Source organism: Pristiophorus japonicus, chromosome 15 (genome assembly GCF_044704955.1).
Source record: "Pristiophorus japonicus isolate sPriJap1 chromosome 15, sPriJap1.hap1, whole genome shotgun sequence".
NCBI classification, from domain to species: domain Eukaryota; kingdom Metazoa; phylum Chordata; class Chondrichthyes; family Pristiophoridae; genus Pristiophorus; species Pristiophorus japonicus.
The window spans coordinates 110667648-110692065 of NC_091991.1; the positions used below are offsets into that span (position 1 = coordinate 110667648).

The window sequence follows — 24418 nt, forward strand, 5'->3', positions numbered from 1 at the left end:
CTCTCTCTCTCTCTCTCTACACACCTCTCTCTCTCTCTCTCTACACACCTCTCTCTCTCTACACACCTCTCTCTCTCTACACACCTCTCTCTCTACACACCTCTCTCTCTCTACACACCTCTCTCTCTCTCTCTCTCTCTACACACCTCTCGCTCTACACCTCTCTCTCTCTCTCTCTCTCTCTACACACCTCTCTCTCTCTCATGTATTCAACCAGCATTGTAACCCATGTATAATCTGACCTAAGTTGTACACTGTGAGAACAATGACCACTAGGTGGGAGACACTCCTAACCTGGACCTTCAGGTATAAAAGGGGAAGCTCCACCCACCTTCATCACTTGAGTGCTAAGGAATAAAGGACAGGTCACAGACTGACCTCTCAAGCATGGGCCTCGTGTGCATTTATACTGTGTAGTAAGGACCTATCACTCTCTCTCTCTCTCTCTCTATACACACCTCTCTCTCTCTACACACCTCTCTTTCTCTCTCTCTCTCTCTCTCTCTCTAGACACCTCTCTCTCTCTCTCTCTCTCTCGCTCTCTATACACACCTCTCTCTCTCTACACACCTCTCTTTCTCTCTCTCTCTCTCTCTCTATAGACACCTCTCTCTCTCTCTCTCTCTATACACCTCTCTCTCTACACACCTCTCTCTCTCTCTACACACCTCTCTCTCTCTCTACACACTCTCTCTCTGCACACCTCTCTCTCTCTCTCTCTACACACTCTACACACCTCTCTCTCTCTCTCTGCACACCTCTCTCTCTACACACCTCTCTCTCTCTCTGCACACCTCTCTCTCTGCACACCTCTCTCTCTCTCTCTCTACACACCTCTCTCTCTCTCTGCACACCTCTCTCTCTCTCTCTCTCTGCACACTCTCTCTACACACCTCTCTCTCTCTCTCTGCACACCTCTCTCTCTACACACCTCTCTCTCTCTCTCTCTCTCTCTCTCTCTACACACCTCTCTCTCTCTCTCTACACACCTATCTCTCTACACACCTCTCCCTCTCCCTCTCTTTCTACACACCTCTCTCTACACACCTCTCTCTCTCTACACACCTCTCTCTCTCTCTATATACACACCTCTCTCTCTCCCTATACACACCTCTCTCTCTCTACACACCTCTCCCTCTCTCTCTACACACCTCTCTCTCTCTCTCTGCACACCTCTCTCTCTCTCTCTCTCTCTCTCTCTCTACACACCTTTCTCTCTCTCTCTCTCTACACACCTCTCTCTCTCTCTCTCCGCACGTCTCTCTCACTCTCTCTCTACACACCTCTCTCTCTCTGCACACCTCTCTCTCTCTCTCTCTCTCTCTACACACCTTTCTCTCTCTCTCTACACACCTCTCTCTCTCTCTCTCTCCGCACGTCTCTCTCACTCTCTCTCTACACACCTCTCTCTCTCTCTCTCTACAATCCTCTCTCTCTCTACACACCTCTCTCTCTCTCACTACACCTCTCTCTCTCTCTCTCTCTCTACACACCTCTCTCTCTCCCTCTACACACCTCTCTCTCTCTCTCTCTACAATCCTCTCTCTCTCTACACACCTCTCTCTCTCTCACTACACCTCTCTCTCTCTACACACCTCTCTCTCTCCCTCTACACACCTCTCTCTCTCACTACACCTCTCTCTCTCTCTCTCTCTACACACCTCTCTCTCTCTCTCACTACACCTCTCTCTCTCTCTACACACCTCTCTCTCTCTCTACAATCCTCTCTCTCTCTACACACCTCTCTCTCTCTACACACCTCTCTCTCTCTACACACCTCTCTCTCTACACACCTCTCTCTCTCTACACACCTCTCTCTCTCTCTCTCCAATTCTCTCTCTCTCTACACATCTCTCTCTCTCTCTCACTACACCTCTCTCTCTCTACAATCCTCTCTCTCTCTACACACCTCTCTCTCTCTCTCTCACTACACCTCTCTCTCTCTCCCTACATACCTCTCTCTCTCTCTCTACACACCTCTCTCTCTCTCTACAATCCTCTCTCTCTCTACACACCTCTCTCTCTCTCTCTCTCTCTACACACCTCTCTCTCTCTCTCACTACACCTCTCTCTCTCTCTACAATCCTCTCTCTCTCTACACATCTCTCTCTCTCTCTCTCACTACACCTCTCTCTTTCTCTCCCTACACACTTCTCTCTCTCTACAATCCTCTCTCTCTCTACACACCTCTCTCTCTCTCTCTCTCTCACTACACCTCTCTCTTTCTCTCCCTACACACCTCTCTCTCTCTCTACAATCCTCTCTCTCTACACACCTCTCTCTCTCTCTCTCACTACACCTCTCTCTCTCTCTCTCTACACACCTCTCTCTTTCTCTACACACCTCTCTCTCTCTCTCTCTCTCTACAATCCTCTCTCTCTCTACACACCTCTCTCTCTCTCTCTCACTACACCTCTCTCTCTCTCTCCCTACACACCTTTCTCTCTCTCTACAATCCTCTCTCTCTCTACACACCTCGCTCTCACTACACCTCTCTCTCTCTCTCTCTCTCTCTACACACCTCTCTCTCTCTCCCTCTACACACCTCTCTCTCTCTCTCACTACACACCTCTCTCTCTCTTTCTCTCCACCTCTCTCTGCACCTGGCGGGGGGGGGGGTGAAGTGGGGTTGGGAGCTGGTGGGTGAGTGGGGGGGGGTTTCCTCCCCAGTCTGTATGGGTGTGTCTGAGGACTGGGATTTTTTGCAGATTGTTCAAGTTCCCGTGGTGGTGGATTGGCGTTGGGGACGAAGGTGTCTCTGGAGAAGTCTCTGGGTCGGAACCTCCTGCCTTGCAGGGAACCTACAGAGTGTTGGTGGGGAGGGAGGGAGTTTCACATGTCAGGTAAACCCTGAATGCAAAAGCTGCCATGTGCATGTGGCGGGCGGGGGGGTGGGTGTTTGCGGAAGGCGTGTTAGGTGGTGGTGGGTGTCGCACTGATTGATTAAGAGCAGACTGGTCAGACTGAAATGCGCTGTAATTAATCAGTGACATAGTTGCCGAGTAAATGCGTTTAGCTTCCTATAACTTCTATAAACCCGCTGCTTGGCTGGAGGAGCGGACTGCATCTGCTGTGGATGAAGAAATGCATCATGAGTCCGACCTAATCTTGTACGAGGAGGTGTGAATCTGTGAACCAATTAACTGCGTTTGGCAGAGCGTGCTGCCATGATAGCTGGAGGTGTTGCTTTTCCCCAAACCTGGGGTTGGTTTCTCCTGCTGTAACTATAAAACTGGCGCAGTGAGGGCGGGGGGGGGAGAGATGGGCAGTGCCGGTTTTCACACATCCGCCCTCCAAGGCGAGTAGAATAAGTTCATGCATTGACAGCAGATGCCTGTGTTGTGAATGGAGGGCAAGGCTTCTTCAGCAGCACCTCCCAAACCCGCCACCTCTACCACCTAGAAGGACAAGGGCAGCAGACGCATGGGAACACCACCACCTCTACGTTCCCCTCCAAGTTACACACCATCCTGACTTGGAAATATATCGCCGTTCCTTCATCGTCGCTGGGTCAAAATCCTGGAACTCCCTCCCTAACAGCACTGTGGGAGCACCTTCACCACACGGACTGCAGCAGTTCAAGAAGGCGGCTCACCACCACCTTCTCAAGGGGCAATTAGGGATGGGCAATAAATGCCGGCCTTGCCAGTGACGCCTACATTGCGAGAATGAGTGAGTGACCCTTTCCCAGTCTCAATATGTAAGTTACGATGGGTCAATGCAGATTTGCTGGGGCTTGAAGGCCACAGTTTGAATTATCCCACAAATATTGACAGAGTGTCGATGGCACAGTTGGCAGCAGAGGGTCGATGTCTGGAGACTTATTGGTGAAAGATACCTTTATCTGCACAGCTCTGTGGGTAACAGCTTCCTACTTCTCTATTTCGAGTGGGTGGGGATCTGGTCTCTGAAAAGGGCACATGGCCTGAGGCCTGAGGCCTTCTTTCTTTATTCAGAGGTGGGATGGTTTCATCAGGGCGACTGTACCGGGGGTTGGGGGCAGTGTTCTTAGCTTCGGAGCAGACATTTTGTGCAATGCAAGATCCCACTAGGTTGATTCCGGGGATGAGGAAAGGTTGAGTAGGTTGGGCCTCTACTCATTGGAATTCAGAAGAATGAGCGGTGATCTTATCGAATTGTATAAGATTATGAGGGGGCTTGACAAGGTGGATGCAGAGAGGATGTTTCCACTGATGGGGGAGACTAGAACTAGAGGGCATGATCTTAGGTTTTAAATGGGCGGCCCCTTATTCTAAGATGAGGATGAATTTCTTCTCTCAGAGGATTGTAAATCTATGGAATTCGCTGCCTTAGAGAGCTGTGGAAGCTGGGTCATTGAATAAATTTAAGACAGAGATCGACAGTTTCTTAAGCGATAAGATGATAAGGGGTTATGGGGAGCGGGCAGGGAAGTGGAGCTGAGTCCATGATCGGATCAACCATGATCGTATTAAATGGCGGAGCAGGCTCGAGGGGCTTACTCCTGCTGCTATTTCTCATGTTCTTGTGTTCCATGAAGAGCAGTGAGACTGAGAAACATAGAAACATAGAAATTAGGTGCAGGAGCAGGCCATTCGGCCCTTGGAGCCTGCACCGCCATTCAATAAGATCATGGCTGATCATTCAACCTCAGTACCCCATTCCTGCTTTCTCTCCATACCCCTTGATCCCTTTGGCCATAAGGGCCACATCTAACTCCCTTTTGAATATATCTAATAAACTGGTCTCAACAACTTTCTGCGGTAGAGAATTCCACAGGTTAACCACTTTCTGAGTGAAGAAGTTTCTCCTCATCTCGGTCCTAAATGGCTTACTCCTTATTCTTAGACTGTAACCCCTGGTTCTGGAACTCCCCAGCAACGGGAACATTCTTCTTGCCTCTAACCTGTCCAATCCCATCAGAATTTTATGTTTCTATGAGATCCCCTCTCATTCTTCTAAACTCCAGTGGATACAAGCCCAGTCGATCCAGTCTCTCCTCATATGTCAGTTCTGCCATCCTGGGAATCAATCTGGTGAACCTTTGCTGTACTCCCTCAATAGCAAGAACGTCCTTTCTCAGATTAGGAGACCAAACCTGAACACAATATTCCAAGTGTGGCCTCACCAAGGCTCTGTACAACTGCAGTAAGACCTCCCTGCTCCTATACTCAAATCCTCTTGCTATGAAGGCCAACATGCCATTTGCCTTCTTCACTGCCTGCTGTACCTGCACGCCAAACTTCAATGATTGATGTACCATGACACCCAGGTCTCGTTGCACCTCCCCTTTTCCTAATCTGTCACCATTCAGATAATAATCTGCCTTCCTGTTTTTGCCACCAAAGTGGTTAACCTCACATTTATCTACATTATACTGCATCTGCCATGCATTTGCCACTCACCTAACCTGTCCAAGTCACCCTGCAGCCTCTTAGCATCCTCCTCACAGCTCACACCGCCACCCAGCTTAGTGTCATCTGCAAACTTGGAGATATTACACTCAATTCCTTCATCTAAATCATTGATGTATATTGTAAATAGCTGGGGTCCCAACACTGAGCACTGCGGCACTCCACTAGTCACTGCCTGCCATTCTGAAAAGGAGCCGTTTATTCCGACTCTCTGCTTCCTGCCTGCCAACCAGTTCTCTATCCACGTCAATACATTACCCTCAATACCATGTGCTTTAATTTTGCACAGTAATTTCTTGTGTGACCTTGTCAAAAGCCTTTTGAAAGTCCAAATATACCACATCCACTGGTTCTCCCTTGTCCACTCTACTAGTTACATCCTCAAAAGATTCTAGATTTGTCAAGCATGATTTCCCTTTCATAAATCCATGCTGACTTGGACCGATCCTGTCACTGCTTTCCAAATGCGCTGCTATTTGACCTTTAATAATTGATTCCAACATTTTCCGCACCACCGATGTCAGGCTAACCGGTCTATAATTACCCGTTTTCTCTCCCTCCTTTTTTTAAAAGTGGTGTTACATTAGCTACCCTCCAGTCCATAGGAACTGATCCAGAGTCAATAGAATGTTAGAAAATGATCATCAATGCATCCACTATTTCTAGGGCCAGTTCCTTAAGTACTTTGGGATGCAGACTATCAGGCCCTGGGGATTTATCAGCCTTCAATCCCATCAATTTCCCTAACACAATTTCCTGACGAATAAGGATTTCCTTCAGTTCCTCCTCCTCGCTAGACCCTCGGTCCGTTAGTATTTCCGGAAGGTTATTTGTGTCTTCCTTCTTGAAGCCAGATCCAAAGTATTTGTTCAGTTGGTCTGCCATTTCTTTGTTCCCCATTATAAATTCACCTGATTCTGACTGCAAGGGACCGAAGTTTGTCTTCACTAATCTTTTTCTCTTCACGTATCTATAGAAGCTTTTGCAGTCAGATTTTATGTTCCCAGCAAGCTTCCTCTCATACTCTATTTTCCCCCTCTTAATTAAACCCTTTGTCCTCCTCTGCTGAATTCTACATTTCTCCCAGTCCTCAGGTTTGCTGCTTTTTCAGGCCAATTTATATGCCTCTTCCTTGGATTTAACACTATCCTTAATTTCCCTTGTTAGCCACGGTTGAGCCACCTTCCCCGTTTTATTTTTACTCCAGCCAGGGATGTACAATTGCTGAAGTTCATCCATGTGATCTTTAAATGTTTGCCGTTGCCTATCCACTGTGAACCCTTTAAGTATCATTTGCCAGTCTATACTAGCCAATTCACGTCTCATACCATCGAAGTGACCTTTCCTTAAGTTCAGGATCCTAGTCTCTGAATTAAATGTGTCACTCTCCATCTTAATAAAAAAAATTCTACCATATTATGGTCACTCTTCCCCAGGGGGTCTCGCACAACAAGATTGCTAATTAGTCCTTTCTCATTACACATCACCCAGTCTAGGATGGCTAGAGCATTTGAATCTGTGTTTTGGTTGAGGGAGCAATTGTCAAGCAAGAACTTCCAATATAACTATCTATAAGTGTTAAAAGGAAGATGTGGCAAATAAGCATTTGCTTTAATAGCTGCTGTTTGGCACAATTGAAAGTGCCTCACTCCCCATCCAAGCACTGATCCCCTTGAAGGACTGTCTCGGGTAATCGGGGGTTAATATTTTGTGTTGTACACGGCTGCAGGAAACTGTGCCCCAGATATCATTAGGCATTGAACGCCTTGCTTGCACCATCTCTCCATACTCTGCTCTGTAAATCTGGGTTCAGTGCTGCAAATCCACAGCACTCCTTTTAATTAAATATATAAACAGAACATGCTGGAAACACTCAGCAGGTCAGGCAGCATCTGTGGAGAGGGAGAGAGAGAGAGAGTTAACCTTTCCGGTCTGTGACCTTTCCTCAGAGTTAACGTTTCGGGTCAGTGACCTTTCCTCAGAGTTAACCTTTCCGGTCCGTGACCTTTCCTCAGAGTTAACCTTTCCGGTCCGTGACCTTTCCTCAGAGTTAACCTTTCCGGTCCGTGACCTTTCCTCGGAGTTAACCTTTCCGGTCCGTGACCTTTCCTCAGAGTTAACCTTTCCGGTCAGTGACCTTTCCTCAGAGTTAACCTTTCCGGTCTGTGACTTTCCTCGGAGTTAACCTTTCCGGTCAGTGACCTTTCCTCAGAGTTAACGTTTCAGGTCTGTGACCTTTCCTCAGAGTTAACGTTTCAGGTCTGTGACCTTTCCGGTCAGTGACCTTTCCTCGGAGTTAACCTTTCCGGTCAGTGACCTTTCCTCAGAGTTAACCTTTCCGGTCCGTGACCTTTCCTCAGAGTTAACCTTTCCGGTCTGTGACCTTTCCTCAGACGTGGCCTCACCCACTGAGTGTTCTCCAGCATTGTTTTTATTTCCGATTTCTCAGTATCTGCAGCGTTTTGCTTTTGGTGTGCGGAGGGAATGAGTGGTCGGTTTGTGTGTGCCTATCACTAAATGTGTTCTGGCATGATTCCGAGCTTTGAACGGATTTTGCCGCATGGCCAGAATAAACTCCGGCGCTGGTATTGAGCGTTTGCCGCGCTGGTTCACAAAAGGTCGCGGGCTTGCCTCCGCCGCGTCCCGTCTGTTACTCTGCCGTCGCCCTCCGTTTCCCCAGAGGATTCTAATCCCCAAGGTCTTTGTTTCTCCTCAGGTTTCTCACCGGCCCGTATAATATCCACGATCCCGAGGCGGCTGTGCGCTTCCCCAGGATCTTTGTGAACACAGACAGCGTCTATGAAGAGTTGCATTTGATTGTCTACAAGGTGAGTTCTAACTGTCGTCAACGTTACAAACAGACAGATATATAGTGGGAGGCAGAGTCTCGCCACAAGTCATCATTGAATGAAAGAGGCTTCGAAAACGGGTAAGAAGGTGGAGACTGTTCTCTCTCTCTCTGTCTGTCTAAAAAAATGACAACAAAACAGATTACCAGGACATCCCAAAGTGCTTTCCTGCCAATGAAGCACTTTTTGAAGTGTCGCCTCTGTTGTAATGTCGGAAAATGCAGCAGACAATTTGCGCACAGCAAGCCCCCACAAACAGCAATGTGATAAATAACCAGATAATCTGTTTAGTGATGTTGGTTTAGGGGATACATTTTGACCAGGACATCACCCTGCTCCTCTTCGAGTAGCACAGTGGGATCTTTTAAGGTTTAACGTCTCATTCGAAAGGCGGCATCTCTGACAATGCAGCACTCCCTCAGTACTGCCCCTCCGACAGCGCGACGCTCCCTCAGTACTGCCCCTCTGACAGCGCGACACTCCCTCAGTGCTGCCCCTCTGACAATGCGGTGCTCCCTCAGTACTGCCCCTCCGACAGCGCGGCGCTCCCTCAGTACTGCCCCTCCGACAGTGCGGCGCTCCCTCAGTACCGCCCCTCTGACAGTGCGGCGATCCCTCAGTACTGCCCCTCCAACGGTGCGGTGCCCCCTCAGTACTGCCCCTCCGACAGTGCAGCGCTCCCTCAGTACTGCCCCTCTGACAGTGCGGCGCTCCCTCAGTACCGCCCCTCTGACAGTGCGGCGATCCCTCAGTACTGCCCCTCCAACGGTGCGGTGCCCCCTCAGTACTGCCCCTCCGACAGTGCAGCGCTCCCTCAGTACTGCCCCTCTGACAATGCGGCGCTCCCTCAGTACTGCCTCTCCGACAGTGCGGTGCCCCCTCAGTACTGCCCCACCGACAGTGCGGCGCTCCCTCAGTACTGCCCCTCCGACAGTGCAGCGCTCCCTCAGTACTGCCCCTCTGACAATGCGGCGCTCCCTCAGTACTGCCCCTCCGACAGTGCGGTGCCCCCTCAGTACTGCCCCTCCGACAGCGCGGTGCCCCCTCAGTACTGCCCCTCCGACAGCGCGGTGCCCCCTCAGTACTGCCCCTCCGACAGCGCGGTGCCCCCTCAGTACTGCCCCTCCGACAGCGCGGCGCTCCCTCAGTACTGCCCCTCCGACAGTGCAACGCTCCCTCAGTACTGCCCCTCCGACAGTGCGGCGCTCCCTCAGTACTGCCCCTCCGACAGTGCAACGCTCCCTCAGTACTGCCCCTCCGACAGTGCAACGCTCCCTCAGTACTGCCCCTCCGACAGTGCAACGCTCCCTCAGTACTGCCCCTCCGACAGTGCAACGCTCCCTCAGTATTGCCCCTCCGACAGTGCGGCGCTCCCTCAGTACTGCCCCTCCGACAGTGCAACGCTCCCTCAGTACTGCCCCTCCGACAGTGCAACGCTCCCTCAGTACTGCCCCTCCGACAGTGCAACGCTCCCTCAGTACTGCCCCTCCGACAGTGCAACGCTCCCTCAGTACTGCCCCTCCGACAGTGCGGCGCTCCCTCAGTACTGCCCCTCCGACAGTGCAACGCTCCCTCAGTACTGCCCCTCCGACAGTGCAACGCTCCCTCAGTACTGCCCCTCCGACAGTGCGGTGCCCCCTCAGTATTGCCCCTCCGACAGTGCAACGCTCCCTCAGTACTGCATTGGAGTGTCAGCTAGATTGGAGTGGGATTTGAACCCACAACCTTCTGGCTCAGAAGCGAGAGTATTGCCCACTGAGCCAAGTAGCTATTAAAGTCCTGTATCTGTAGTGACTTTATTTTTGTTTTTGTCTAATATGGCAAGTTGTAAATTGTTACGGGAGTTAAAACAATCGTGAGTTGGCAGGAAGAGCAGAATTGTGTATGGAGCCCTCGCCTCAGTGGTTGGCGACACAGCCAAAACAAATAACTGATGCTAATTTGATACCAACCTAAGCCGCTGTCATGCCCCTCTCGATTAATGCTGATTGATAGCGGCATTGTTCAGGGATCTGAGAAATGTTCTTTGGTGATGCAGTTGTTGGAGCAAGGTGGTAACTGATCGCTGCACCACAAAACCATCTCATTAGATTGTACTGGATGAAGAGCACGCAATCTCCACATGTCCAGTGAAGCTATAGCGCTGAGAGAGACACCTGGCTGGAGAGGGAATCTTCACCTGGCCAGTAACGCGGGACTAGGGCAAGTCAATGCAGGTTAGGGTTTACAACAAATGTCTTCTGGGTGATCACTGTTTCTGGTAGATCATCTCCATCACTATCACTATCGTGGGCTGACGATCATTCAAGCCCGAGATCGTCCTGTTCACCTGTAGTGCGGGGCAAGCAAGCACGAGGCTCTCCACAATCGCTCCTCCTTTCATCCGTTCTGTCCTTGGGCTGCGCCACCTCATCCTCCCGGGGCCTCCCTCTCCCCCGGGGCCCCGCCCCCCTCCCCGGGGCCACGCCCCCACTCCCCACCCTCGGGGGTCCCTCCTCCCCGGGTCCCGCCCCCACTCCCCCAGGGTACCGCCTCCACTCCCCCCGGGGCCCCGCCCACTCCCCCAGAATTCCGCCTCCACCCCCTTCCTCCAGGGTTCCGCCTCCACTCCCCGGGGCCTCGCCCCCTCCCTCAGACCCCGCCCCCCTTCCCCCAGGGTCCCGCCCACCTGGAACCATTGGCACTTTCCAGGTGTGGCCGGGTTACTGAACCTCCTCCCGAGCCTCGCGGCTGACCAGTGACGGGTAGCACCATCTATCGCATTAAACGGTCGCAGTTCTTCACACCTGACCTGCCCTGACCTCCGTGGTAAAGATTTAGATCAACATCACTAAATACAGGTGGTCCAGTCATTATCACATTGCTGTTTGTGGGAGCTTGCTGTGCGCAAATTGGCTGCTGTGTTTCCTACATTACAACAGGGACTACATTTTAAAAAGTACCTCATTGGCTAAAAAGCGCTTTGGGACGTCCTGAGGTCTTGTAATGCGCTATATAAATGCAAGTCTTTCTTAAATGAAATCAGATGTTTCAAGAGGAATGTTGGCTGGGTACTTGAGATGTTGAGCTACGCCGCAGAGCTTTAGAGGCCAGATCAGTCTCTGAGTAAATACCCTTTGCAAGTTCAATGATTGTTGCTGGCAATTGTTTTATATGTTGAATTTGTAAAGAATATCGGTCCATTTGGCAGATTGAAATAGATCAATTCAGGGGTCACTTCATTGCTCAAATAATGTCAGTATGATTGACTGACCCCAAGATGGTGCAGCAAATCGCGTTGATCTTTCATGTGAATAACTTTGGTTTTCAGTATGTTTAACTCCTCGTGCTTTTTAAAAATGTATTTGTTCACGGGATGTGGGTGTCACTGACCAGGCCGGCATTTATTGCCCATCCCTAATTGCCCCTTGCGAAGGTGGTGGTGAGCCGCCTTCTTGAACCGCTGCAGTCCGTGTGGTGAAGGTACTCCCACAGTGCTGTTAGGGAGGGAGTTCCAGGATTGTGACCCAGCGACGATTAAGGAATGGCCGATATATTTCCAAGTCAGGAAGTATTCAGTCCATTTAAGTAATGTCTAGATTGATATATTTGATGGTCGATTGCACGATGCATATCGAGTTTATTCAAGGTGGGGAACGGGTTCTGGAGTTCTTTATCCGTCATGTGTTTTGCTCCGTAGTTTCAGCTTGCTACTGCAAAAAAAGCTAAAAGCCTTTCAGTTTGCTATGTTGTGATGTGGATCTCCCAGCAGAGACTAACAGTGGAGACACCAAATCATTTAAAATCAATGATCCCACAAACTAGGGATGTTGGCGAATTTACTGTATAAAAAGGGTAATGGGTAATTTAAGTGAAAACCAGTCACAAGCGTTAATCTCCTTCAGATCCCACAGTATATCTATCAGATTCCTCACTGCATATCATAAGAACATAAGAAATAGGAACAGGAGTCGGCCCCTCGAGCCTGCTCTGCCATTCAATAAGATCATGGCTGATCTGATCAGGGACTCAACTCCACTTCCCAGCCCGCTCCCCATCACCCTTTACTCCCTTATCATTCAAAAATCTGTCTATCTCCACCTTAAATATATTCAATGACCCAGCCTCCACAGCTCTCTGGGGTACAGAACTCCAAAGATTCATGACCCTCTGAGAGAAGAAATTCCTCCTCATTTCCGTTTTAAATGGGCGACCCCTTATTCTGAAACTATGCCCCCTAGTTCTAGATTCCCTGAGGGGAAACATCCTCTCTGCATCTACCCTGTCAAGCCCCCTCAGAATCTTATAGTTTCAATAAGATTACCTCTCATTCTTCTAAACTCCAATGAATATAGGCCCAACCTGCTCAACCTTTCTTCATAAGACAACCCCTTCGTCTCAGGAATCAACCTCATGAACCTTCTCTGAACTGCCTCCAATGCAAGTATATCCCTCCTTAAATACGGAGACCAAAACTGTACGCAGTACTCCAGGTGTGGCCTCACCAATACCCTGTACAGTTGTAGCAGGACTTCTCTGCTTTTATACTCCATCCCCCTCGCAATAAAGGCCAACATTCCATTTGCCTTCCTGATCACTTGCTGTACCTGCATACTAACCTTTAGTGTTTCATGTACAAGGACCCCCAGTTCCCTCGGTACCTCAGTATTTTAATGAGAACATAAGAAATAGGAGCAGGAGTAGGCCATACGGCCCCTCGAGCCTGCTCCGCCATTCAATAAGATCATGGCTGATCTGATCATGGACTCTGCTCCACTTCCCCGCCCGCTCCCTATAACCCCTTATTTCCTTATCGTTCAACAAACCGTCTATTTCTGTCTTAAATTCATTCAATATCCCAGCTTCCACAGCTCTCTGAAGCAACGAATTCCACAGATTTGCAACCCTCTGAGAGAAGAAATTTCTCCTCATCTCTGTTTTAAATGGGATGCCCCCTAGTTCTAGTCGCCCCCATCAGTGGAAACATCTTCTCTGCATCCACCTTGTCAAGCCCCCTCATAATCTTATATGTTTCTCCCCATTTAAATAATAATTTTCTTTTTTATTTTTCCTACCAAAGTAGATAACCTCACACTTTCCCACCGTCTATATCCCTTTGTAGTTATCCCACTGTATATCCATCACGTTCCTCACTCAATATCCCGCAGTGTGTATATCTGGTTTTCCTGATTCACTGCATCAATTAAATAGATTGTGTGTTGCAAAGATCAGCAAACGAGCATAAATATCGTCCAGAAAGAAAAGAGTGATTGATGCTAAGTTGGGTATGATAACGGGCGTTACGGTATTCAGCGGTTCAATGCACGTGTATTGCATTGTGGGTCTGTGCAGCTCCTGTTTATGTTCAACAATACCATTGATTTGAGGATCTGACATTTTATTTATTTATTCAACATAATCAGACTCACAATATGTAGAGTGTTTTAGGTTTCAGCATTTTGGATGCTTATAGGTTGTGTTTCTTGTTTCCAGGCCATGAGTGCAGTGGTCTGTTTCCTGATTGATGGTGAGTTGCTTTATTTAATAGATTGAGGCTGGTTTTAATTTCCAATATACATACGCTTTCCCATTAAAGATCACGTGAGGAATATGGACGAGGAATGCCATCTCCCTTCATTTGTCCAGCTCGACACATCTATTCCTCCTGGGGGGCACTTGGGCAGGCAGAGGCCTTCATCAATTTCGGGCCCTTAGTTGAAGTTGAAACAATTCTGAGTGCAATGTAAAGATAAAAACTACTGTTAAACGCCTGTTGTACAGTTGAAAAATAAAATAAAAAGCAACAAGAAACTTTCATTTCACTCTTTAGCTGTCCCTAAGGAACCCTCTGTAATGTTCTTAATTCTGCTTACTTTTCAACGGTTGTTTTTAAGAAACCCGAATATAGTTAATATCTAGTTTTTAAATTATTTATTCTGAAACACACATCCATGTGTCCCTTTTAAATTATTCCCAGTGTTCCAAGGTGAGGTGCTGAGCAGATTAATTAGCAGAGATGTGGCTTCTCTTTGGTTGTGGATGCTCGAATGGCCTGGAGATCTAATTGATCACTCGGTGCTGTATGTCATTACCAGATAACAATGCACCTCAGCAATCTGAGGGGGCCAGGCTCCAGAGTGGAGGCAGCTCAGTCAGTTCAGATAGCTTTTCTCACAATTCAATAATGCTAGTTGCTCACAAGTTGCTAATGCCTGTTTATTCTGATCCTTATTTTCAAATCCCTCCATGCCCTCGTCCCTCCCTATCTCTGTAATCTCCTCCAGCCCCACAACCCCCCTGAGATGTCTGCGCTCCCCTAATTCTGCCCTCTTGGACATCCCTGATTATAATCGCTCAGCCATTGGTGGCCGTGCCTTCTGTTGCCTAGGCCCCAAGCTCTCCACCTCGCTACCTCTCTTTCCCCCTATTGCAGCATAGAAACATAGAAAATAGGTGCAGGAGTAGGCCATTCGGCCCTTCGAGCCTGCACCGCCATTCAATAAGATCATGGCTGATCATTCCCTCAGTACCCCTTTCCTGTTTTCTCTCCATACCCCTTGATCCCTTTAGCCATAAGGGCCACATCTAACTCTCTCTGGAATATATCCGATGAACTGGCATCAACAACTTTCTGTGGCAGGGAATTCCACAGGTTAACAACTCTCTGAGTGAAGAAGTTTCTCCTCATCTCAGTCGTAAATGGCTTACCCCTTATCCTTAGACTGTGTCCCCTGGTTCTGGACTTCTCAAACATCGGGACCATTCTTCCTGCAACTAACCTGTCCAGTCCTGTCAGAATTTTATATGTTTCTATGAGACCCCCTCTCATCCTTCTAAACTCCAGTGAATACAGGCCCAGTCGATCCAGTCTCTCTTCATGTCAGTCCTGCCATCCCGGGAATCAGTCTGGTGAACCTTCGCTGCACTCCCTCAATAGCAAGAACGTCCTTCCTCAGATTAGGAGACCAAAACTGAACACAATATTCCAGGTGAGGCCTCACCAAGGCCCTGTACAACTGCAGTAAGACCTCCCTGCTCCTATACTCAAATCCCCTAGCTATGAAGGCCAACATACCATTTGCCTTCTTCACTGCCTGCTGTACCTGCATGCCAACTTTCAATGACTGATGTATCATGACACCCAGGTCTCGTTGCACCTCCCCTTTTCCAAATCTGCCGCCATTCAAATAATATTCTGCCTTTGTGTTTTTGCCACCAAAGTGGATAACCTCACATTTATCCACATTATACTGCATCTGCCATGCATTTGCCCACTTACCTAACCTGTCCCAGTCATCCTGCAGCCTCTTAGCATCCTTCTCACAGCTCACACCGCCACCCAGCTTAGTATCATCTGCAAACTTGGAGATATTACACTCAATATATTGATGTATATTGTAAATAGCTGGGGTCCCAGCACAGAGCCCTGCAGCACCCCACTGGTCACAGCCTGCCATTCTGAAAAGGACCCGTTTATCCCGACTCACTGCTTCCTGTCTGCCAACCAGTTCTCTATCCACGTCAATACATTATCCTCAATACCATATGCTTTAATTTTGCACACCAATCTCTTGTGTGGGACCTTGTCAAAAGCCTTTTGAAAGTCCAAATACACCACATCCATTGAGTCTCCATTGTCTACTCTACTAGTTACATCCTCAAAAAATTCCAAAAGATTTGTCAAGCATGATTTCCCTTTCATAAATCCATGCTGACTTGGACCGATCCTGTCATTGCTTTCCAAATGCGCTGCTATTTCATCTTTAATAATTGATTCCAACATTTTCCCCACTACCGATGTCAGGCTAACTGGTCTATAATTACCCGTTTTCTCTCTCCCTCATTTTTTTAAAAGTGGCATTACATTAGCTACCCTCCAGTCCATAGGAACTGATCCAGAGTCAATAGACTGTTGGTAAATGGTCACCAATGCATCCACTATTTCTCGGGCCACTTCCTTAAGTACTTTGGGATGCAGACTATCAGGCCCCGGGGATTTATCAACCTTCAATTCCATCAATTTCCCTAACACAATTTCCCGCCTAATAAGGATTTCCTTCTGTTCCTTCTTCTCACTAGACCCTCGGTCCCCGAGTATTTCCGGAAGGTTAATTGTGTCTTCCTTCGTGAAGACAGAACCACAGTATTTGTTCAACTAGTCTGCCATTTCTTTGTTCCCCATTATAAAATCACTTGAATCTGACTGCAAGGGACTGAAGTTTGTCTTCACTAATCTTTTTCTCTTCACTTATCTATAGAAGCTTTTGCAGTCAGTTTTTATGTTCCCAGCAAGCTCCCTCTCATACTCTATTTTCCCCCTCCTAATTAAACCCTTTGGCCTCCTCTGCTGTATTATAAAATTCTCCCAGTCCTCAGGTTTGTTGCTTTTTCTGGCCAATTTATATGCCTCTTATTTGGATTTAACACTATCCTTAATTTCCCCTGTTAGCCACGGTTGAGCCACCTTCCCCGTTTTATTTTTATTCCAGACAGGGATGTACAATTGTTGAAGTTCATCCATGTGATCTTTAAATGTCTGCTATTGCCTATCCACCGTCAACCCTTTAAGTATCATTCACCAGACTATTCTAGGCAATTCATGTCTAATACCATCAAAGTGACCTTTCCTTAAGTTCAGCACCCTAGTCTCTGAATTAACTGTGTCACTCTCCATCTTAATAAAGAATTCTACCATATTATGGTAATTTATTTAATTAATTTATTTATTTTAATTTATTTACATTTATTTCTTAAATGTTGCCAGAGTTTTTATATTGTATGTCGGTCACTCTCTTAAAATTCCATTTCTAAAATTCCAGGTATAAACTTCACACTCATTCATTTATCTACGTTGTCGTGTCATCCTAATATGAGGCAATCAGTGGAGTTTGCTGAGAAAACGCAATGAAGAATTATTTGGCATCCCATTCTCCCATCACCCCCTGCGCTCGCTGACCTGCATTGGCTCCCGGTCCGGCAACGCCTCGAATGTAAACAATTCTCAGCCTTGTGTTCACATCCCTCCGTGGCCTCGCCTCCCTATCGCTGTAACCTCCTCCAGCCCGGAAACCCTCCGAGATCTCTGCGTTCCTCCAATTCTGGCTCCTTGTGCATCCCCCGTTTCCGTCGTTGGTTCTCCATTCCTTGGGCTCAATTTTCCCCGAGCCCGTTTTCTGGCGTATTGCCTGAGTTGCGCCACTTAATTAGGTAAATAGATGCGCCAGAAAAAAATCTTCGAAGTTTCCCCGATGTTTGGCCTCTAATCTGCAGCCACGCAGCGTGGCTAGTCGCCTCGGGTGGTGGAGCCTGTGGTCGGCGCTGGAAAAAGGAGGCGGGCCTTCTGCGCATGCGCAGGGGGTAAAACTGATGTTCTTGATGTCGCTGAAATGGCCGCGAATGCGCAGTAGAGTTCCGAGTGAGGTGCCTTCCTGGTCAGCTTCGGTGAGTACCCTACCCCGCCGAGCCTCTCCGGTGCTTTCCCGCCGCTCTGTGGCCTCCAATTTTGTGCCGGTCCAGGTCCGCTCCACTTCCCGCCTCTAGCCCAGGCCGAATGGCCTCCAATGTACCTACATGCGCCAATTTCGTTAACTCTCCGCAAGGGTTTTCTGGAGAGGCCACATATGCTGGCCTAAGTAGAAATGGAGTAACTATTGGCTGGCCAAAGTTGCCTAAATGGCCAGAATTGGCGTCAGTGGCTGGTAACGCCCCCTTTTGAGGAAAAAAAAACTTAGTTAAAAAAAATGTAACTAACTGAGTTACGCTGGTGCAAGTTGGTTGGGGAAACTGGGGAGTTTTAAGTTAAGTCAGAAAAAGCAGCCTCCTCAAAAAAAAAATACTGGGGAAAATTGAGCCCCTTGTGTATTAATGTTGTCTTTGTGTCTCCTTAGCATCTGTGGAACTCACGAGGGAGTTTTGCCAGAGGCTGGACAACCTTGTGGGGCCACAGCTCACTCTCCTGGCTTCCGACATTTGTGAACAGTTCAATACAAACAAGAGATTATCAGCGTGAGTATAAGCAGACCTCTGGTGGTAACGCGGTGTGCTGTGCGGCAAAAAGGGGCGTGGGCATTTTATAACAAACTGGTTTCAACTTTCTGCTGAGCCGGGGGGGATCTTAAACCCGGCCTCGGTGCGATTGGATTGGGAGAGGAGAGTCATGAGCCAGTGTTTCTGCTGCACATCGCCATCTCCTGGCCACCCTGTGTGAGGCTGCGATCGGGCTCAATGTGGTGAAGTACCGACTGACACTGTTCAGGTTCACAGGATAAAGGCCAAGACATGATCTGACACTGCCATCCTTAGTGCTCAGTGGGCAGCACTCTCACCTCTGAGTCAGAAGGTTGTGGGTTCAAGTCCCACTCCCGAGACCAAGGCTGACACTCCCAGGGCAGTGCTAAGGGAGTGCTGCACTGTCAGAGGTGTCATTTTACAGATGGGATGTTAAACACGAGGCCCCGTCTGCGCTCTCGGGTGAACGATCCCATGGCATTATTTCGAAGAAGAGCAGAGGAGTTCTCCCCAGTGTCCTGGCCAATATTTATTCCGATATAGAATCCTAGTAAGACGACAATCGGAGCTGTGTGTAGTTTTGGGCTCGACGCTATAGGAAGGATATTGAGGCAGTGCAAAAAAAAGAAAGACTTGCATTTATATAGCGCCTTTTATGACCACCGGACGTCACAAGGCGCTTTACAGCCAATGAAGTACTTTTGGAGAGTAGTCACTGTTGTAATGTGGGAAACGCAGCAGCCAGTTTTGTCCGCAGTAAGCTCCCACACACAGCCATGTGATAGTGACCAGATCATATCTGCTTTTTTAGTGATGTTGATTAAATGTAAGAGATTTAGGACAAAGAGCAGGAGGAAGTATTTTTTACACAGAGCGGTGTGAGGCTGTGGAATGGTCTAATGGAGTTAGTGACTGAAACCGAGACCAAGTCAACATTTAAGAACAGGTATAGAGAGGTGATTGAAGGAGATAACGCGATGTACGAACAGGACTTCCACATGGGATTAGGACTACAGCCCCTTCGGAGGATGAACACCAACTGGTTTAGTACGAATGACTATAGTTTCACTCTTGTAATTTGTAAATAATTCTGTATAATTGTGGCACTGTTACCCGAGCTGAGATCGGCTAATTCGACAGACTGCTTTCAGTGCACACATCCAGTGCGCCCTCAGGGAAATTGGCTGTAAAGCGCTTTGGGACGTCCTGAGGTCGTGAAAGGCGCTATATAAATGCAAGTCTTTCTTTTTAAAAATCTTTTTCCATCCCTTCATAGTTTTAAACATCTCTATCAAATCGTCCCTTAATCTCCTCAGACCAGGCAACATCCTCATGAATCAGCGCTGTACCCTCTCTACCACCTCAACATTTTCCCGAGAGTGTCAGCTGTGGCTCAGTGGGTAGCACCCTCGCCTCGGAGTCAGAAGGTTGTAGGTTCAAGTCCCACTCCAGGGACTCGAGCACATAAATCTAACCTGACACTCCCAGTGCAGTGCTAAGGGAGTGCCGCACTGTCGGCGGTGCCGTCTTTCGGGTGAGATTTTAAACCAAGGCCCCGTCTGCTCTCTCAGGTGGACATAAAACATCCCATGGCACTATTTCGAAGAAGAGCAAGGGAGTTATCCCTCAATCAACATAACAAAAGGTCATTATCACATTGTTGTTTATGGGAGCTTGCTGTGCGCAAATTGGCTGCCGAGTTTCCTACATTACAACATGTCACAGTTGGAGAGCATCTCAGCAATAGTGATCCTGGTATCACTATTCCTAAGGTTTAGATTAGTTGTGGAGAAGGACAAGGAGCAATCTAGAATAAAAATATTTAACTGGAGGAGGGCTAATTTCAATAAATTGAGGAGGGATCTGGCCCGGATAACTTGGAATCAAAGATTAGCAGGCAGAAATGTAATGGAGCAATGAGCGGCCTTTAATTAGGAGATGTTCGAGCCAATATTTATTCCTCAAATATCATTGCTGTTTGTGGGAGCTTGCTGTGTGCTAATTGGCTAAGGCGTTTCCTACATTACAACAGTGACGACACTCCAAAAGTACTTCATTGGCTGTAAAGCACCTTGAGACGTCTGCTGGTCGTGAAAGGTGCTATATAAATGCAAGTCTTTTTCTTTCTTTCCATAGTGTGGTGCCCAGTATAAAATAAAAAATGATCACAACTTGTGTAACTGTAAAAAGATCTGCAAATATTACAGAAATGCCGATGCTGTTTGCCTTTGCCAAGAGCGGGTTTTGTGCGTGGGTTACTGGGGTGCCTTCGGTACTTAAATGTGGAGTGCCCTGAATTTACTCGTTAGGCCAGCGGTTAGTTAGTGGCACTCTGCAGCTTTGAGACTGACCGTGTGACGTGGAGTCTGTCCTGAATCATTAAAGCCGGTTGTTTTATCTGACTTTGGATCGATTTTGATCGAGAACTCAGGGGGGCATTCACACTGATTGACTTCACCTAAAACCTTAATGGGCCCCCTTGTGTCTCCAAACAAGGCTCGACACAACAAAACCTGCATTAGTACAAGAATTGGTGGTTCGAACTAGTCGCACATCGACAAGGACCTTATGGCTCAGTCTGTGAGGGGACCGAGTCGCACTATTGTTCGTGATCATCAAAAGCATTTTTAATGGGATTGGTCTCTAGTTACTCGATATCCAGGATCAGCCATATTGTTAATTAATTTTTAAGTGCAATGTGAATGAGTGTGAAATGGATGCCAGACCTTTACTTTTGATGATTATATCAAGTTATAACGGCTGAGTCCAGTAGTTTTTGCAATGCACAATGTAGGTGCCCTACAACAGGTGGCGAGCTTCTCTGGTGTAGTCCCCTCTGAGCCATTGGCATGGCGTGTGGCTCCCTCACAAAGTTTTAAATAAATTTGGGATGTTTTACCCTTTTTCCTATTTCCACCTCCGCAATATCGTCCGTCTCCGCCCCTGCCTCAGCTCATCCACTGCTGAAACCCTCATCCATGCCTTTGTTACCTCTAGACTTGACTATTCCAGCACACTCCTGGCTGGCCTCCCACATTCTACCCTCTGCAAACTGGAGGTGATCCAAAACGCGGCTGCCCCGTGTCCTAACTCGCACCAAGTCCCGCTCACCCATCACCCCTGTGCTCGCTGACCTACATTGGCTTCTGGTTAAGTAACACCTTGATTTCAAAATTCTCATCCTTGTTTACAAATCCCTCCATGGCCTCCCCCCTCCCTATCTCTGTAATCTCCTTTAGCCCCACAACCCCCCGAGATGTCTGTACTCCTCTAATTCTGCCCTCCTGAGCATCCCTGTTTATAATCACTCAACCATCGGTGGCCGTGCCTTCAGCTGCCTGGGTCCCAAGCTCTGGAACTCCCTCCCTGAACCTCTCCGGCTCTCTATCTCTCTTTCCTCCTTCAAGACGCTCCTTAAAACCTACCTCTTTGACCAAGCTTTTGGTCACCTGCCCTAATTTCTACTTATGCGGCTCGGTGTCAAATTTCTATCTCGTAATACTCCTATGAAGCACCTTGGGACGTTTCACTACGTTAAAGGCGCTATATAAATACAAGTTGCTATTGTTTTGTAATACTAGTGTAGAACTATGGTGTTGCCCACAGTGACTTGGGCCAGCTAACCCCCGTCCCTCCTTCCTCTGTGCTGTGCCCCCCACCCACACAACAGGGTATCTCTACTTCTCTCCCTTTTCCCCCTGTCAACAGGGTCTCTCCTCAACAGGTTCTCTCTGCACCCTACAGGACAGGGTGCTGTCAGGGATGGCCCACATGCTGTGCAGGCCAGGCGGCATGTGCTGAGGTTGGTCACGCAGAATGCATTCCACTCACTTCCACCAGCCTCTGCCGCTTTGCTACCTCGCTCGACCAGTTCAAGCTGCCCGTTGAGGATTAGCACCCCGTGCGCGGACTGCGTCATGCCGGGGGTCGGCCGAGGAGTGAGAGCGTGCAGCTCTTCGCACACTGCGCCGATCGCCATCGTGTGATTGGCAGCCAGCACCCGAAGGTGGGGAGGGGACAGGTTTTGCGCAATATAATTGGAGAGAATGACCAATTAGGGAATGGAAAAACATAGACTTGACCAACAGGGAATGAGGAAACTGACAGTGGCAAGCAATTCCACTGAACGATGACAAATCTTGGGTAGGACGGCACTTTGGGCGAAACTTTCCTCTCGCCATTGCTATGTCAACATTTCCCATTCAATCTTGCTACGTCAACTGTCACAATGTAGTTGCAACCTCTGGCCATTAGGTGGCTCTGTGGAGCAAGCTTCTGAAATCTGTCTCCCAACTCAGGCACCATCGCGTGTATGAACAATAACACTTAACATTCGTCAACTCTCTCGTTACAGGAATATTTTTGGCAATTACTCTCCAAGCAGTTGTCAGGCTGAGGGCTGACAGGGGCCGGTGGGGAGAGGTGAGCGGGGGGGGGGGCGGGGGGCTGGGCTGACGAGGGGAGCGGGGGCTGACAGGAGGGGTAGGGGTGGGAGCACGACTTAACGTTACAACAGTAACTACATTCCAAAAGTTCTTCATTGGCTGTAAAGTGCTTTGAGATAGGCGCTATACAAATGCAAGTCTTCTGTAAATTACATTGAATTAAGTAAAAAAAAGATACATTTGAAAATACCATTTGCATTAAGAAAACGTTGATATATTTCCCTACCTTGCAGACCTGAAAAGGAACCTCACTTCAAGTTTATTTACTTCAATCACATGAACCTCGCTGAGAAAACCACCATTCACATGCGTAAGACAGCCAGCATGTCCCTGACCTCGGTCCACCCGGACCTGATGAAGATCCTGGGGGACATTAACAGTGATTTCTCACGGTATCGTCTCTGCTTTCTTAAATTAACGCTGTGCAAAGATGAGCAGATGATTCAAGGGGAGCGCGGGGGCTTTTTTTGCTTAATTTGCATGTTGTAATTTACGCAGAGCTGACGAGGACGAAGAGATCATCGTGAAGTCGATGACGGATTATTGGGTCGTTGGTAAGAAGTCTGACCAGCGGGAGCTTTACGTAATTTTGAACCAGAAGAACGCGAATCTGATCGAAGTTAACGGTAAGTGGCTGTTGGTCTTGGAACCCAATCACCTCCTCCTCCCTAGATTTACCAGGACAATACCAGAACGGAGAGGTTATAGCTATCGGGGAAGCCTGAACAGGCTGGGGCTCTTTTCTCTAGAAAAGAGAAGGCTTGAGGGGTGACCTGATAGAGCCTTCAACATTGTGAAAAGGTTTGATAGGGTAGACGTGAAGAAAATGTTTCCACTTGTAGGGTTGGGGCAGGGAGACCAAAACTGGGATCCGTAAATTATGAGAGTCACAAATAAATCATAAGAACATAAGAAATAGGAGCAGGAGTAGGCCATACGGCCCTTCGAGCCTGCACCGCCATTCAATGAGTTCATGGCTGAACATGCAACTTCAGTACCCCATTCCTGCTTTCTCGCCATACCCCTTGATCCCCCTAGTAGTAAGGACTTCATCTAACTCCCTTTTGAATATATTTAGTGAATTGGCCTCAACAACTTTCTGTGGTAGAGAATTCCACAGGTTCACCACTCTCTGGGTGAAGAAGTTTCTCCTCATCTCGGTCCTAAATGGCTTACCCCTTATCCTTAGACTGTGACCCCTGGTTCTGGACTTCCCCAACATTGGGAACATTCTTCCTGCATCTAACCTGTCTAAACCCGTCAGAATTTTAAACGTTTCTATGAGATCCCCTCTCATTCTTCTGAACTCCAGTGAATACAAGCCCAGTTGATCCAGTCTTTCTTGATAGGTCAGTCCCACCATCCCGGGAATCAGTCTGGTGAACCTTCGCTGCACTCCCTCAAGTTAGGAGACCAAAACTCTTCACAATACTCCAGGTGTGGCCTCACCAAGGCCCTGTACAACTGTAGTAACACCTCCCTGACCCTGTACTCAAATCTCCTCGCTATGAAGGCCAACATGCCATTTGCTTTCTTAACCGCCTGCTGTACCTGCATGCCAACCTTCAATGACTGATGTACCATGACACCCAGGTCTCATTGCACCTTCCTTTTTCCTAATCTGTCACCATTCAGATAATAGTCTGTCTCTGTTTTTACCACCAAAGTGGATAACCTCACATTTATCCACATTATACTTCATCTGCCATTCATTTGCCCACTCACCTAACTTATCCAAGTCACT

At 48.1% G+C, this 24418-nt stretch overlaps 1 protein-coding gene across 2 annotated transcripts in view; it reads left to right on the forward strand.

Moving 5' to 3' along the window:
• ccz1 (CCZ1 homolog, vacuolar protein trafficking and biogenesis associated) overlaps nt 1-24418 on the forward strand; it is a 66363-nt gene that overhangs the window by 31880 nt on the left and 10065 nt on the right. For both annotated transcript variants that reach the window (XM_070900771.1, XM_070900772.1), the window contains 5 exons: nt 8110-8221; nt 13715-13748; nt 18109-18226; nt 22908-23066; nt 23173-23300. In XM_070900771.1, coding sequence (XP_070756872.1) covers nt 8110-8221; nt 13715-13748; nt 18109-18226; nt 22908-23066; nt 23173-23300 — 551 coding nt within the window. The remainder of the gene's footprint in view (nt 1-8109; nt 8222-13714; nt 13749-18108; nt 18227-22907; nt 23067-23172; nt 23301-24418) is intronic.